The sequence below is a fragment of the Pelophylax lessonae genome (genome assembly GCF_965119305.1).
Source record: "Pelophylax lessonae genome assembly, chromosome: 5".
NCBI classification, from domain to species: Eukaryota; Metazoa; Chordata; class Amphibia; order Anura; family Ranidae; genus Pelophylax; species Pelophylax lessonae.
The window spans coordinates 515,983,599-516,001,735 of NC_138772.1; the positions used below are offsets into that span (position 1 = coordinate 515,983,599).

General features: G+C 43.6%; 1 protein-coding gene across 1 annotated transcript in view; it reads left to right on the forward strand.

The window, feature by feature from the left end:
• The window catches only part of NTAQ1 (N-terminal glutamine amidase 1), a 52,807-nt gene extending 34,969 nt beyond the window's left edge, over positions 1-17,838 (forward strand). The window contains exons 5-6 of the mRNA XM_082259675.1: positions 6,505-6,629; positions 17,465-17,838. Of these exons, the coding sequence (XP_082115801.1) occupies positions 6,505-6,629; positions 17,465-17,571 (232 nt within the window). The 3' untranslated portion in view covers positions 17,572-17,838. The remainder of the gene's footprint in view (positions 1-6,504; positions 6,630-17,464) is intronic.
• Positions 17,839-18,137: the final 299 nt, after the last annotated feature.

Below are 18,137 nucleotides of genomic sequence, written 5' to 3' on the forward strand. Positions count from 1 at the left end.
GAGCAGCAATTTATCAAGAACAAATATTTGGTAAAAAAAAAAAAAGGACACGAACGTTGGTGTACACAAAGTGCTTGGGTTTACAGTAAACCCCCGCTCCATCGCGGTTCAGTTTTTGCGGTCCCGGTATATTGCGTTTTTTTTTTTTTGTAATGTTATTTTACTATATAAATCATTAAAAATGAAATATTTTTGTGTTTTCCATAGCTCTTGCTCTGTTTCTCAGTATCTTTTATGTGTTTAAATGAGTTTCTATTGTTTTAAAAGTGTGTTTAAAGACCTTAAAATGCTTTTACACGTACAGTGACAGTAAAAAAAACATGCCTACAATGCATTTTATTAGGGTTTTTCTATTTCATGGATTTAACTTTTCGCGGCTGGGTCCGCAGCACCTGGGATAACCAGGTAGGGGAAATCTACTGGAATTTTACATTGCAGGGGCTCAAGGCACTACTGTATGTGTAATGCTGGCCATACACTTTACGAAAAATCAGCCGAAATTCGGTCATTTGGATAGTTCTTTCGTTTTTCAGCCAGTTAATGGGCACGAATCAGTAATCGTTTGTGACATTTTTGAGCCGAAAAAAACGAAGGACAAATTTGGAAATTTTCTGCTGAACGATAAATTGAAAGGTTAATGTGATTCTCGTCCAAACTGTTTGCACTAGTTAAATATGTAAAAAAAAAACGAACAAAAAACTGATTCATTTATGTCGACTGAGCGATTTAGCGGTCATTACATGGTGGCACGATCATTTGCTCTCACGGCCGCGTCTTCATTTTTCAAAAATTAGTTTGAACGTTTTTTTCGTATAGTGTATAGCCAGCATAAGAGCAGTATATTGAGAGATCTAAACTGTTCCATCATTTCTACCTGTTAAACATATTTTGTGTGTGTGTAGGTAAGTATGTATGTGTATGTGTATGTGTGTGTGTGTGTGTGTGTGTGATATGGAGATATATATATATATATATATATATATATATTGGGGATAGACCGATATGTTTTTTTTTCAGGGCCGATGCCGATATTTTGGTCACAACGTATCGGTATGGGCCGATATTTTGTACATTTAAGGTTTTGAAAAATAAAGACCATTTTTTTTTAGACAAATCTGGTACTGAACATGTTAATTTTTGTTTAATGCTTAATGGCTGGCTGGCACCCTGTGGTGGGTGGGTGGGTGGCTGGTACAGGGCCTGTGGGTGGGTGTATGGCTGTGATACACTCCCGTGAGACTAGTCCCAACTCCAGACGAGGCTGTCCAAGGCTGAGTGAGGCGGTCTAAGAAGGCAGAATGACGTCACAAAAATATCGGCCAGTTCGGGGGCCGATACCGATATATCAGGGAAAGTGCATATCGACCCCCGATATATATTGGCTTTGCCGGTAATGGGTCTATTCCTAATAAAAAATAAAAAAAAATATATATATATATATATATATATATATATATATATATATATATATATATATATATATATATGTGTATATATATATATATATATATATGTGTGTAATATATATAAGGGATCGACCGATTTATTGGCAACACTGATATGTCGGGGGCTGATATGCACTTTCCCCGATATATTGGAATCGGCCCCTGAGGTTACCGATATTGCCAATATTTCTGGAAAGTGCTGTACCGGAGTGATGCCTGCAGCTAGAGGCATCACCCCGGTACCGGTGTCCATAGCCGACGGTCGGCTGTCTTGTTATGACAACCGATGTGGCTGAGAAGCCGCTCAGCTATCATTACTAGGAGCCAGGAGGGGACGTCTCCCCCCTCCCGCCACCTTCCGCGGCTCGCCCGGGTCTCCCGTCCCACTGGGAGACCCGGGCATCCTACCTTTGCCGCTGAAGAGAAGACCCGATCAAAGCCGCATTCGGCTCTGATCAGGTCTCCATGTAAAAACCCGGAAGTGATGTCATGACATCACTGCCGGGTACTCGGCCCCGAATTAAAAAAACTGACAGCATTCAAAACAGCCAAACTTGGCGTTTTGAATGCTTTTCAGTGCCCAGGAGGGGTTTGGAGTTTTAGACCCCCAGATCCCTCCACAAGGAGTACCTTTTTGTAAAAAATAAAAAAATACATTTTTTTTTTTTTTTTTTACATGTCCGAAAGTATCGCTGATACCAATATCCGATGACTAAAAATATCAGTTTCGGCATTTAAAAATCGATATCAGTCGATCACTTATATATAGATATAGTCTCACACGCACACTATAGAAATGTTTCCCCTGATTCATACCTTCTCATGCTAATGACCGTTTTATAAATATAACTTATTTTCCTTCCATACCTTATTTTAGAACCAGTGAAATCATCACTGGATCTCTGTGCTTCTCTAAGCAATGCAGGCAGTTTATGGCTGGTGGGAGGGGCTGGCAGGGTGCTGTATATAGCTTCCTGAGAACGCCACAGCATCCTGCTTCAGTACTCCCCCCCCCCCCCCCCCTTTAGAACCCAGATGCAAGCAGTGTGGGTTGACTCTTGGGAGGAGTTATGTAAATATCAAGATGCTTTAATGGGCAGATGTTAGTGTGGAGTAGGGTTTGGTTCTAATAAACTAGCAGCCACATGCAGACCACCCTAGGTAGTGATCACATTTTGATACTAAACTGATTGAAATAACTGAAATCCAATGAATGAATGGAGAGGGTCAGAGATAGTCAGGCTGAGGAGGAAAAACCTAGATGATGCTGGATCTCCTCCAGCCAGCAAATGAGGTGGGCGCTATCTAATTTGCTGAAGCTTCTTTTGCACATTGTGAGAAGCTCACAGTGTGCAGGGAAAATTGGAACAAGCTATTTCAGTCTAGGAGAGGAACCTGTACCACTGTGCTGGCGTTCAAACATAGAATGGCCAAAAGTTTTGAGAATGACACAAATATTTTTTTTCAGCTTCAGTGTTATTTGACATTTTTGTCAGATGTCAACAAGTCCGGATTGGCTAATCAGGAGCACTTCTCCCGGTGGGCTGGTCGGTGCGAGGGCCGTTCCACTGGGTTGCCATAGATTTAAAATTGGCGCCAACATGTCACTGCGCATGTGCCGCCGCTCGGGAAAGGCCGTACACATTTGGCTATTCCCAGGAAAAGCCGAACGTATGCAAGCTTTCCCGAGCGGCGGGACATGCGCAATGATGTTTTGACACTGGGCGGCGCCATTTTTAAATTCTAAGGCAACCCAGTGGAACGGCCTTCGCACCGACCATGGCGCCTCAGGAACAGGTAAGTGAGACTTCTCCACAGCCACACTACCTGCCATTATGCGGGGCTGCAGGCATACTACAAGAGATGCAGGGCTGTGGGCATGGTACACCTGTACCATGCCCGCAGCCCCGCATTCTCCTGTACCATGCCCGCAGCCCCGCATTCTCCTGTACCATGCCCGCAGCCCCGCATTCTCCTGTACCATGCCCGCAGCCCCGCATTCTCCTGTACCATGCCCGCAGCCCCGCATTCTCCTGTACCATGCCCGCAGCCCCGCATTCTCCTGTTCCATGCCCGCAGCCATTGCAAACTTATATTCTGAGGTTTTAATTACATTATTTTAATATAGTCAGTCATGAAGGCATGAAACTCCAGGGCTGAAAATGAGTCCCACTCCGGCCCTGGATGTCACTATGGTATACTGAAGTATAATTACAAGCATTTCAGAAGTGTCAAAGGCTTTTATTGACAATCACATTAAGTTTATGCAAAGAGATATTTGCAGGGTTGACCCTTCTTTTTCAAGACGTCTGCAATTCTCCCTGGCATGCTGTCTGTCAACTTCTGGGCCAAATCCTGAATGATGGCGGCCCATTCTTGCATAATCAATGCTTCGCGTTTGTCAGAATTTGTGGGGGGGGGGTTTTGTTCACCAGCCTCTTGAGGATGTTCTCAATGGGATTAAGGTTTGGGGGAGTTTCCTGGCCATGGACCCAAAATTTCCATGTTTTGTTCCCCAAGTCACTTAGTTGTCACTTTTGCCTTATGGCAAGGGGCTCCACCATGCTGGAAAATGCATTGTTCATCACCAAGCTGTTCTTGGATGGTTGGGAGAAGTTGCTCTCGGAGGATGTTTTTGTACTGTTCTTTATTGGCCCTTGGCTTAGAAGCAACCCCACACATGACTGTTCTCAGGATGCTTTACTGTTGGCATGATACAGGTCTGATGGTGGCGCTCACCTTTTCTTCTCCGGACGAGGTTTTACCCGGATGCTCCAAACAATCGGAAAGGGGATTCATCAGAGAAAATGACTTTACCCCAGTCCTCAGTAGTCCAATCCCTGTACCTTTTGCAGAAGATCAGTCTGTCCCTGATGTTTTTCCTGGAGAGAAGTGGCTTCTTTGCTGCCCTTCTTGACACCAGGCCATCCTCCAAAGGTCTTCTCACTGTACATGCAGATGTGCTCACACCTGCCTGCTGCCATTCCTGAGCAAGCTCGGCACTGCACTGGTGGTGCCCCGATCCTGCAGCTGAATCCACTGTAGGAGACGGTTCTGGCGCTTGCTGGACTTTCTTGGACGCCCTGAAGCCTTCCTCACAAATGCAGTGGAAATGTTGTTTTTAAATTGGGATTAAAATAATTTTAAAGTCTCAATATTTAAGTTAAAAATAACAAACAAACATGTTATACTTACCTGCTCTGTGAAGTAGATTTGCACAGAGCAGCCCGATCCTCCTCTTCTCAGATCCCTCTTAGTTGCTCCTTGCCCCTCCCTCCTGTTGAGTGCCCCCACAGCAAGCCGTCTGCTATGGGGGCACCTGAGCCGAGTCACAGCTCCCTGTGTACATTCAGACATGGAGCCCTGGCCTGGCACCACCCCCTTTCTCTCCTGATTGGCTGGCTTAGTTTGAATGACAGCAGTGGGAGCCAATGCACACAGAAGGCTGTTAATCTTAATGCATAGAATGCATTAAGATAAAATGGTTGTAAAATCTGTTTTTTTTTTAAGTTCATTTTCATGGCAAAGAGAGACTATGCAATTATTGCAAATGATCTGATCCCTCTTCATTACATTGTGGGGTATATGCCAATTGCCAGCATAAAAACTGAAGCAGCAAGCTTTGTGAAAAATTAATATTTGTGTCATTCTTTTTGTCCACAGCTGTAGATGAACTGTGCCTTGTGCTGAGGAACGTTAATCTACAGATTACATGTGGTAAGCATGGGATTAGTGTTCATTGTAGCTAAGCTCTGTGGCTCAGGGCCAGGCTATTACAGAGTACGACTTGTGCTGTAGAAGAGATCTGGGACCCGCTGTGTGGTTCCTCATCATGTGATTACTACCATTGGCCAATCATGGTGGGCAACCTTTTTTATACTTAGCCATACTATGTGCTGTTTTAGATCTACTGGACAAATCTATCGTCAGAATGTAAAATCTTTTAATTATTTCTAGACTGTCCTAATTATTCTCAACAATTTTGAAGTTTGTAAACTTACTTTGTGAAGATCCTCCTTGGATTCTGTGACACGTAGTCACTATGCCCTGTGAGTAGGCACTGCTGTGTCACACGTTTCTGAGCCTGTGTTCTATCAGAATACCTCAACCTATCAGATTCTGCAACCAGAAGTGGCGTTCGGACGAGAACAACTTTCTGCGCATGCGCCATGCATTCCAACATGATCGATATGCGTTCCTAATGTGGCAGAACACGAAGCAGTGGCGGACATCTTACACCCACGCAAGTCTTGGATTTTACATTTATTTTAGCAGTAAACTCACCTTGTATACTGAATGACAGTATTACATTTCTATTATTATTGTATTCTAGTAAATATAGCAAGTAATCTGCAGGAAAAAGGTTGCGACGGCCTTCTTGGTACACCCCGCACTGCTCAGCGACAAACTGATTATATAGTGAAGTAGACTATTTCACTCGGTCACGGTGAAATAGTCTATTTCAGTCTATAAGGTGAGTGCTAAAATTTAAATTTCAAGACTTGGCTGGGTGTAGGAAGATGTCTGCCGCTGATTCGTGTTCTGTCACATTAGGAAACCTATTGGAACGCATAGCGGCCATGTTGGAACACATGGCACATGCGCAGTAAGTTGTTCTTGTCCAAACGTCACGTCCGGTTACAGAATCTAAAAGGTAGCGCTATTCTGATAGAACATCTGCTTTCTGAACTACAGCGGTGCTGAGAGGAGTTTCAGGAGGCGGAGCCAGTACAGGAATCACAGTTTGCAGGCAGCAAGGTACCATGGGATATGTAGTCCTTATAAATTGAGGAGAAGCTGCAAAGCATACAGGGATCCAGGAAGTTGTGGAAAGACAGCACCATGAAAGGAGACTTTTCAAGTAACTTATATTAGTTTGTCAGAAATACCTATTGTTTATTTGTTATAAAATAAAAGTGCATGCTGTGACCATATAACTCCTTTAAATAAACCTGACATGACAGTAATTTTGTAAAAAGAACACACAAAATTCAGAGTAAAGTCTAAAAAATGTTCTATTATGACACTGTTGTTTAAAAAAATTTCCTTTTTATCCTAGAAAGCTCAGGTTAATACGGGCAGATGAGTTTCTCCGGACGTTTGCCTCTGACCGCTCCCATATGAAAGACGCAGATAATAGGTGGAAGAAGCCTCCGCCTCCTTACCCTTGTATCGGTACTGCAGGTCAGTTCTCATCGAAAGGTCTGTTGTATAGCTGATAAGCATGAGTACTGAATTCTTTTTATCTCCTTACTTGGGGAACTAACCAATCCGTAGCTGTCAAATTATGGCCCTCCAGCTAATTGCAGAACTACAAGTCCCATCATGCCTCTGCCTTTGGAAGTCATGCCTCATGGAACTTGTAGATCCGTAACAGCTGGAGGGCAGCTGTTTGACACCCCTCAACCAATCCGTTTAGGGCAGGCATGTCCAACCTGCTGCCCGGGGGCCGCATGTGACCCGGAACCGCAGGCAATGCGGCCCCCTGACAATTTTTTTTTTTTTTTTTTGCTGGGGAGAAAGGAGGTCTGCTCGGGGGCACGGCCACAGTGGCTTCCAGCAGCAGCGTGGGAAGTGGGCGGTGGCGTTTTTTTTACTTGTATACCTTAACTATAGTATATATTTTATATGCGGCCCGAGAACATTTCTCTACACGCAATGTGGCCCAGAGAGACCAAAAGGTTGGACACCCATGGTTTAGGGTCTAACACTTTAACCACTTGCCGACCGCCGCACGACTATCTACGTCGGCGGTCAGCCCCTCACAGGCAAACTAACGTAGGGCTACGTTGCTTGCTTGTGAGGGTCTAGGGAGCGATCGGACCCTTGTCAGTCAAGGGTCCGATCTGTCCGCCGCAATGTCGCAGTACCGCAAAAAAAATCGCAGATCGCCGCCATTACGCGTTAAAAAAAAAAAACAACAAAAATCTTTCCCTTTGTTAGTAAACGCGATAACTTTTGCGCAAACCAATCAAAATACGCTTTTTGCGATTTTTTTTTTTTTTTTTTTTTTTTTTTTTTTTTTTTTTACCAAACATAGGTAGCATAAAACAAATTGGCCGAAAATTTAAAAAAAATTAGATTTTTACATTTTTTTTGGGGGGAATTTCATATAAAAAAATGTGAAAAATATTGCTATTTTTGCAAAATTGGCGCTCTTTTTTGTTTATAGCGCGTGATCAAATACCACCAAAAGAAAGCTCTGTTTGTGGGAAAAAAAGGACGCCAAATTCGTTTAGGTACAGCGTTGCACGACCGCGCAATTGTCCGTTAAAGTCACGCAGTGCCGAATCGCAAAATACCCCTGGTCGGAATGGGGGTAAAATCTTCCGGGGCTTAAGTGGTTAAACAATGTTGTCTGTATCTATAGCCTCCACTACAGTGATGTTAAACTGGCTGTATATAGGAGGTGCCTAAAGTGCGGCCCTTGACATCACCAAAGGGTAAGAAATATAATGCTGCAATGATGTCAGACTACAGACATGATATAGGAATTATAACTAGTGCAGCGCTCACAAACTTAAAACCAAATTGATAAAAATAATCCTATGAATCACCAACATCTTTCCCCCCAATGTCTCCCATCCAAGTACTAACCAGGCCCAGCCCTGTTTTAGCTTCCAAGATCAGCCACATTCAGGGGGGTGTGACCATAAGCGCTCCCCAATGTCTATTGTTAACAGCAATATGCGTAATCAAAATGCTTTACATAAACTGTGATATTGTGGTAAAAAAAAAAACCTTTTAACAAAGTACTTAAATCCAGGAATGAATATTGGGGCTTATACAGCAGAAAATACACTAGCTGACTGCGCCATGTATGTGTATGTATGTATGTATGTATGTGTGTGTATGTGTGTGTGTGTATATATATATATATATATATGTATGTGTGTATATATATATATATATATATATATATATATATATATATATATATATATATATATACACAAACACTGTGGGGCGGCAACTTCTACCGGCGAAATCGAGTACCTGTATGTTATCGCCTCTTTCAGGTTTGCGGCGCGCCACCAGTGACTGGCTCCTGCTGTGATTGGGCCCGATGTTCGCCAGGACCCGCCGATCATTCCCGACAGGCCGAGCGGCGTTGTGCCTATGTAAACAAGGCAGATCGCCATTCTGTGACAAGGGAAGACAGAGATCCTGAGTGTCTGCTAAGCAGGAACACAGATCTGTCTTCCCACAATACAAGCACTTCCCCCCCCCCCCGCAGTTTAGAAAGCACTCCCTAGGGACACATTTAACCCTTTGATTGCCCCTGATGTTCACCCTCTTCCTTGCCAGTGTCATTAGTACACTGACAATGTATATTTTTTAGCACTGGTTCCCAAAAAGTGTCCAATTTGTCCGCCCGCAATGTCCCAGTCCGACTAGAAGTCACTGATCGCCGCCATTACTAGATAAAAAAAAAAATAAATAAAAGTATCCCATAATTTGTAGACGTTTATAACTTTTGCGCAAACCAATCAATATGCGCCTATTAGGTTTTTTTTTTTTTTTTTTTTTTTTTTTGCAGAATACATATTGACCCAAATTGATGATTTTTTTTTTTTTTTTTTTGTAGCATTAAAAAAAAAAAAAATATATATATGTGTATATGTGTATATGTGTGTATGTGTGTATATATATATATATATATATATATATATATATATATATATATGTATGTATGTATGTGTGTGTGTGTGTGTGTGTGTGTGTGTGTGTATGTATATATATAATGTGTGTGTGTGTATGTGTGTGTGTATATATATATATATATATATATATATATATATATATATATATATATATATATATATATATATATATATATATATATATATATATATATATATAATATTTTTTTTTTTTTTTTATAATATACACCCCCTGACAAATCTCTTTTCCAGCGCTTGATGATGGCGATGCGGAGGATGGAATTCTTGACAGCCACGGTTCATGATGATATCACTCCGTTCAACGTTATTTGGGCTGATTGGGACCTTTATGCTCTTAACATAACATGATTGCTTGGGATTCTTCCAGTTTTGGGCTTCGTATATTCCTACTGCCTCCTTCATCTCCCCTTTATTCTCCTGCTTTCCCCAATATTTGGTTGAAGTGCATTGTTACACTTGATATACTGTACTGACTGTTAACCTTCTGTTTTTTTTTTTTATGGGAGCACCTCCCCCTTGTTGCAAAAAAAAAAAAAAAAGAGGTGATCAAGTACCACTAAAAGAAACATCTATTTGTGGGGAAAAAGTCATGTGTGGGGACATCAATTTTATTTAGGTACAGCAATTGTCAGTTAAAGTAATGCAGTGCCGTGTCGCAAAAATGGCTTGGTCATGAAGGGGGGTAAACTTTCCGGAGCTGAAGTGGCTAGGGCAGAATAAAGAGTCCCGCAAGCTGCGATGAGAGAATAGGATGAGCTCCTCAGGCTGTCACCATCATACACTTATAAAGTGTCCCAGGTGTCATTGGTCTACACACAAGGCTTACCAAATACTGCAACCCCTCCATATACCCGTGGTCACATGCACATAGTGAGATTCTCCCAGGGAAAGGGTGCTCTCTCCATGGTCTGCTCATCCACAAAGACATCAGGAATTTAGCTGTCAGTTGTCACCATAAACATCCAACTTGAAGGGAAACCACTGCACCACTGTGAATTATTTCAGCAGGACTGATGAACATATAAGATTCACTCCACATAGTGTAAAACCACCTATAAAAAGGAATTTCTCTATCGCTCATTGACAGACGTAGTCCTCGGTGATACAGCACCTTCGGGTTTATGTTGCCGAAGGTGCTGTATCACCGAGGACTACGTCTGTCAATGAGCTAAGAGAAAAGGATTTTACGGTAAGATTTTACAAAAATCCATTTTTATTAGGTCTAAGCACTTACAAACGTCCAGAAGGTAGCACAGCAGATCACCTGGTAATCCAGCATCAAAGACTGCCGACGTTCCTTCGCACATGCTCCGTAGCGTGTACCCTGTCCCAGAAGGAGTGATAGCAAATGCACTCCGCCTGGGACAGGAACATTTCCTACATCCAGCGATGCCGGCTGAGAGTGCAGGATAAAAGGTCAAGTTATAAATATCACAGTAGCAATGGGCATATTTACTATATTTTTGCAATTCACATATATGAGCAATGGGCTTAGTTTTGCAATGATTATTGGGCTGCTTTCACACTGATCCACAGGTGTGCAGTGCACCTGCAGCTTTCCTGTGGGTTAGCTGCACAGAGCCATAGACTTCTATTATATCCTGTGCGTTTGGTGTGCTTTCTGAAAGGGCACCAAAACTGAGTGCAGGCAACCTCCTATCCCCTTCTATGCATCTCAGGCTCCAATGTCCCACCTGGGGGAGGGGGGAGAGAGACCAGCAAAGATTTATTCACTAATGTCCCCTACCTAGTGAGATTCCGAAAGCAATCTGTATAATGTCACTTCTGGGATCTGCTATCAATTTCCCTGGCTTCTGTGGCCTGTGAAGAAGCTAATGGAGCATGAGCTGTGTGGTATAGTAGTTTGGCAACGTTCCACGTTCTTATGCAATTTTAAAGCATGTCATGTTTGGTATATAGTTACTCAGGCCAACATCAGTTGTGCTGCAATCCTCGTGTCCTAGCAAGCAACAAGTGTGATCGTAAAAGAGCGAGGATTAATAGTTGTATAACTTCACTGCAGTAAGAGAAAAAAAAAAAGCAAAGTTGTCTTATTGCCAGACAGAGCTGTGTAAGTCTGAGGACTGGTTGGGCAAGTAAAATCAACATATATGTATTGCATTGTTCTATTTAGTTGTTTGCTAGGAGTTCAACTTTTAAGAGACTATGAGGTCAATTCACTAACGTTTAACGCATGTGATAACCGGGTCACGTGGCTCATATGCTTAAATTGTTTGCAGTAAATAAAATCCATTTCACAAAAAAATTAAAGTTTTTTTTTTTTTTTTCACACAAATAGAACTTTCTTTTGGTGGTATTTAATCACCACTGGGTTCTTTATCCACTTGCCGACCAGTCACTGAGCTGGTACTGCGGCAAAGTGGCTCGATTCCGTAGGTCTACGTCGCTGGACTCCTCCCCTTGTAGGCGGCGCTTGCGCGCAGCCGGAGGCACGCTCCCGCTGTCTTCAGTCACAGCGGGAATCGGGCCAGGGGAGGAGCAGTGGCGATCGCCGCTGCTCTGCCCCGATCGTCGGGGAATCTAGTTTGGAGATCCGCCCGCTTGTGTAAACAGAGCGGGCGGATCTCCTAAGTGACAAACAGTGACAGATTGCAGGGTTCAGCATAGCTGAACATGCGATCTGTCCCTGTGTCACTCAGTCACCTCCCCCCACACACGTCAGTAAGCACCAGGCATACATTAACCCCTCCCTCTCCAATAAAATTAACCCCTTCCCTGCCAGTGTCATTTTTACAGTAACAGTGCATATTTATAGCACTGATTACTGTAGTAATGTCACTGGTACCCCCAAAAGTGTCGAAAATGTCAGTCAAGGGTCCGATCTGTCTGCCGCAATGTCGCAGCCCCGCAAAAAAAAATCGCAGATCGCCGCCATTACTCGTTAAAAAAAACGCCAAAAATGACAAATCTTTCCCTTAGTTAGTAAACGCAATTACTTTTGCCAAACCAATCAAAATACGCTTATTGTGATTTTTTTTTTTTGTTTTTACCAAACATAGGTAGCAGAAAACAAATTGGCCAAAAATATAAAAAAATTTTGATTTTTTTTGGGGGGGGGGGGGGGAATTTCATATAAAAACATTTTTAAAATATTGTTATTTTTTCAAAATAAACGCTCTTTTTTTTGTTTATAGCGCAAAAAGTAAAAATAGCACAGGTGATCAAATACCACCCCAAAAGAAAGCTCTGTTTGTGGGGAAAAAAAGGACTTAAATTTCGTTTGGGTATGGCGTTGCACGACCGCGCAATTGTCAGTTAAAGTCACACAGCGCCGAATCGCAAAAAGTGGCCTGGACTTAAGACAGCAAAATCCTCCGGTGGTAAAGTGGTTAAACATTGTTTCTTTAAAAAAAAAAAAAATTGATGGTCGGAAATAGAGAGGGGTGCGATTTTTCCCGGTTCATCCTTGCTCATTGCTCTGGTCTCCGTTGCTACACACTGACCAGGTTTTAAAATGTATGTGCCTTGCTTCTATGCGTTCTACCTTGGATGTTTGGCGCAGATGCTTTGGTAAGTTCTCTCTCTCCTCACCATGCCCCCCAATGGCTAATGTCTTGTTTAATCCTTTACTGCCTGATGGCTTGCAAGTTGGCCGTGTGTGGTCCTGGTCTCAGGCACCCCTTTTCCAGCTTCGTAATCTGGTTCACCTGATTTTCCCGCAATCTTTACTCATTTGAGACCTTACAGGAAAAGTTTGCTATCCCCAAACACACCTTTTATTTTTACTTGCAAATCTGCCATTTTTTCCAATCTATGTCGATTTCACTGACCTTAGAGAAACCTACCGCTTTTGAGTATTTAAGTGCCCACGGCCCTCATCAGAGACAATTGGTCTCCTCTATTTATAACATTCCCCATGGTGCTCTTCCATTGGCTGAGGATTCTCACCTTTACATGCGCAAATGGTCAGAGCTGCTGCAGAGACCCATAACCCTGCAGATGTGGGATAAGATTTGGACTTCTGCCTTTAGGGCCGGTTCACACTCTTGCGAGTGCGGCGATCGCATGTAATATCGGAGCGCACTGCTCCTTCATTACATGCGATCGGATGTGCGGTGCGAATTCAGCCATACACTTTGTATGGCTGAAATTCGCACTGCACCCGCACAAAAGATGCACAGGACCCTTTTTTCCAGCCGCATCAGGATCGGATCGCACAGTGGTTCACACTTGTGCGATCCGATCCTGTGCGAACTGTCAGATCGCACTGCGATATACGATCAAACTGGGGGTGTCGTTAACATTTCATTGACACCCCCTGCATATCGCATATGGCAGTGTGAACTGCCAGAGGTGCGTTTGCGATGCGGGAACAGGCTGCGAATTCGCAGCCTTCCCGCATCGCACAAGTGTGACCCGGGACTTGGAGAGAGACTACTCTAAAAATTCCGTTATTTTGGTATAGAACTCCGGCCCGCTTGCACAGAATTGATCCGTCCTGCTCCGCCAAGTGTTGGTGGTGTGGAGCGGAACTGGGTATGCTGTATCACATTTTTTGGCAATGCTCTTAGATACAGCCTTTCTGGGGAATGGTTATGTCAAAGATGCAATCTGTTACTGACTTGCATCTCCCGCTTGATCCTATACACTACTTGTTGGGACTTCCGTTCTCTGGTGTCTCCAAATCTACCAATTGATTGATTTCTTACCTCCTTTTGGCGGCCAGGAGGGCTATTCCGCTCTTGGCTTCAGCAGATGCCCCCTGACAAATCTCTTTTCCAGCGCTTGATGATGGCGATGCGGAGGATGGAATTCTTGACAGCCACGGTTCATGATGATATCACTCCGTTCAACGTTATTTGGGCTGATTGGGACCTTTATGCTTTATACCTTAACATGATTGCTTGGGATTCTTCCAGTTTTGGGCTTCTTATATTCCTACTGCCTCCTTCATCTCCCCTTTATTCTCCTGCTTTCCCCAATATTTGGTTGAAGTGCATTGTTACACTTGATATACAGGCATACCCCACTTTTAAGTACACAATGGGACCAGAGCATGTATGTAAAACGAAAATGTACTTAAGTGAAGCAATACCTTTTTTCACTTCTCAATGCATGTAAATACACTAGCTCTATGGGAAATCTTGGTCAGCTTGACATGGCACTGCTCCCAAACCATAAGTGACAAGGACACCAAGCTTGGGGAGCATGTTAAGGGGATCCAGGACTATGATATGGTAGATTACCTAGGCAAGCTGGCCGGCCACAAATAGGATATGTTGTAGTCCTGGATCCCCTCTCAGTGCTCCCTAAGTTTGGTATCCCTGTCACTTATGGTTTGGGAGCAGTGCCATGTCAAGCTGACCAAGATTTCCCATAGACACCAATGTTAAAAACCGGTAGTAGTGCCATGCCAAGCTGACCAGGCTGTGTACGTAAAGTGACTGTACTTAAAACGGGGTATGCCTGTACTGTACTTGACTGTTAACCTTCTGTTTTTTTTTTTTTTATGGGGGTAGCTCCCCCTTGTTTGTATGTTTTTTAATCTTTCAGTTTATTCAATAAAAACATAATTTCAAAAAAAGAAACAAAAGACCGAAACTTTTGACAAAAACAAACATTTTTCATAGTTCTGTTGTAAAATTTAGCAAATGGATAAATTTTGCTCATTCACTGATGTGCGCTAATGAGGCTGCACTGATGAGGAGGCACTGGTAGGTGGCACTGATTGGCAGCACTGGAGGGCACAGATCAGGACCGATGTCCCTGTAACAGAAACCGGTTACCGGCTTTCTTCTAATTCTCCTTACACTGATCGGGAGTAGAGAAAAAGCCGATAATCGGCTTCTGTTTATTTTCGTGGTCAGCTGTCATTGGCCATAGTGTGGGCAGGAAGTGATTAAATTCTATGTATATCTTCACATAGTCGTTGCGATTCTATTACCCCATATTTTGGTCAGTTACAAAAACGCACCTCCCCATTGAAATCATGGCAAAATTGCTTGTTTTTCGATTGCCATTATCTGCATTTTTTTTTCTATTGGCAAAACGTCCATAACCCTATTTTCAGCCGATAATTTTCGGTGGCCGTTATATCGGTGCATCCCTACTAGCAACTAGGTAGAACGGGATGATACCATCTCTAGGAATTTTGTAGCCAGGATTCGGGAGGTATGTAAACGGCCTACACCAATAGCAAGAGCATTATTTAACTTTGGTCATAGCTGCACAGTTTGTTTTTATCTCCCCTTGTCTGCATACGCAGTTTTTTTTGGGTGAAGGTGAACTAACCTTTTAATATTACTGCATTAAACTGTGAGTGCTGATAAGTCCTTGTCTAAGAAGGTGGGCAGTATGACATTTCAGACCATATACTGGTTCCAATGTGACCAGAGATCTTCTTCCTTTATTGTTCTTTTTGTTAATCCCTTTACAAATAAGAGAGTTGAGTAAAATTCAGCTCCTTTGTTGTCCGGAGAATAACGGGAGTCTTGCCAAAAATCCACAGCAAGTGTGAAAACCTCAAACCTTGTTCTGATTTCACATGCAGCATTCCAGAATCTCTCTGGCTCATGCTGATCATTGGATGAAGCTTTGACAGATGTGCTAGGCTTGGGTGGACAACTGGACATTCACGGAGTCTGTCCTTTTAGCCCCCTTTCACACCACAACCCACCTCTACAGTGTCCACAGTCCCCCTTTACATCCCAGTTCCTCCTTTTAAAGCAGTCCCACAGTGTCCTCCATTCTCTTTCACGTCACAGCCCCTCTTTATATTACAGTGCCTCTTTACAGTTCAGTCCCCTTTACATGAATGCAACTGGGGCTGTACTTTCAAGGGGCACTGTGATGTAATGGGGACTTCACAGCAAAGGGGGTACTGTGATGTAACGGGGACTGCACTGTAAAGGGACACCGTGTAATGAATGCAGTGTCCCTTTACACTGCAGTCCCCCTTATATCACGGCCCCCCCATCACAGTGCCCCTTAGCATCACGGCCCCCCCATCACAGTGCCCCTTAGCATCACAGCCCCCCCTGTCACAGTGCCCCTAAGCATCACGGCCCCCCCCTGTCACAGTGCCCCTTAGCATCACGGCCCCCCCTGTCACAGTGCCCCTTAGCATCACGGCCCCCCCCTTGTCACAGTGCCCCTTAGCATCACGGCCCCCCCCTGTCACAGTGCCCCTAAGCATCACAGCCCCCCCTGTCACAGTGCCCCTTAGCATCACGGCCCTCCCCTGTCACAGTGCCCCTTAGCATCACGGCATAGTGCTTCATAGAGAGAGGAGGAGAGGGGTGGGCTTAGTAGCGCATCCTCCCAAGGCCCATCGGCTAAACCTGGAAGAAGGGGCGGGCCTCTGGATGACGTCATGCAAAAGATGGTAACGCAGGGGCAGTATTCTGTCGGGATTCTGCAAGACACCGCTGGATTGCTGGACAGGTGAGTATCTGAAACATTCAGTGCCCACCACAAGGTATGCAGGGGTAAAAAAAAAAAGAAAAGGGGGGGGGGGGGTGGGGGCGCTTTTAACCATTTGAGTACCAGCCTGTAATACTCCATTACCAGGTGATTACTGTGTCACTGATATAGAATTAATCTGCAGCTGCCGATCTTTTCATTCTGTCCCCATTCATAATTACACTTTCTCTCTTCTTCCATTGGGGATGGGTCAGCACTGTAAACTGTACCATGTAATCACTGTGATGACCAATCACAGCGTTTATATGGTATCCAGCCAATAAATGTGTATGAACACCTCTCTGGTCAGTCTCCCATCCCCCCCTCCACTAACACCCTAACCAGGTGCTGGCACCATCCATCACTGATTCCAATGAGCAAAATGGTATCCAGCCCCTCAAATCGGCTGGGTACAGTGTCTAATCCATACATTTAATTTGCTTATAACACTCAATGAAATGAAAGCACGTTCTCAAACAAAAAATCACATTCACTGTTTAGGAGAGAAGAATGTTCCATCCTGCTCCTAATTTTTCATCACTGTATGCAGGAATGAACATCGATTTAACCTCACTAACAATTCGAAGATCAAGCAAATGTTTCTAGGGGAACAAAGGAAATATACCTACCCAATCCTCCACTCCTCCCTGTAGGTAGATCGGTTCTCACAACTTGTGCACCCCTGCATTCTAACGGTCCAGGGACCTGACATCATCAAGACCAGAGCAGGGTCCATGGAGGAGCGGAGGATCGGGTAAGTAAAACGTTTTCTCCTCGACAAAATATGGTATGAACCTTTTGCAGTGCAGGCACAATGGCTTTAAATATGTTCATGAATGTTTACATTGGCAATACACAGCAATGTTTATCAGCCAGAGCACTAAGTTTGATTTGTTGCTTTGTTGGTTTCAGAATCCTCAATGAACCTGGATGATTTCATCAGTATGGATCCTGCCGTGGGGTATGGCAAAGTGTATACACTGGAAGAGTTTACAGAGCACTTCAGCACCCCCGTATGATGTGTTGTCTGCTCATTCAGAAGGACAATGCAGTGAGACCAGCTATTGATAACAAGTTTCCACTCTGCATAATTCATTCTGTCCATTGTCCGTGTTCTGCTTCTCGGCTTCATCCAGCTCTCCGGTGCACAGGAGCCTCTTACAACATGCTGGAGGACTGACACTGCTACATGTGACTATTTAAGGAACCGGTTTTATTTTTCAATCACCAGCAGGACTTTTTTAATTTTAAGCGGTACAAAAAAAATCATTGTTAATAATAAGGGTCTTTATAGAAGCCTGTAATAATAAAATATACAATGCTTTAAAGTGGTACTTAAAAATGAAATAATAATATACTTGCCTGCCTTATGTAATGGTATCACACAGCCCAGAACCTCCTCTCCTGGGGTCCCACATTGGCACTCTTGGCTCCTACTCTTCTCTGAAAGCCACTGGTTATGGGGGCACACCTGCGGGCCCGCTCCCGAGCTGGGATATGTCCATCTATTGACAGGATAAAGTGTGGCTTGGCCCTGTCCCCTGCTCTATGCTCTCAGGATTTGATTGACAGCAGCATTGGCTCC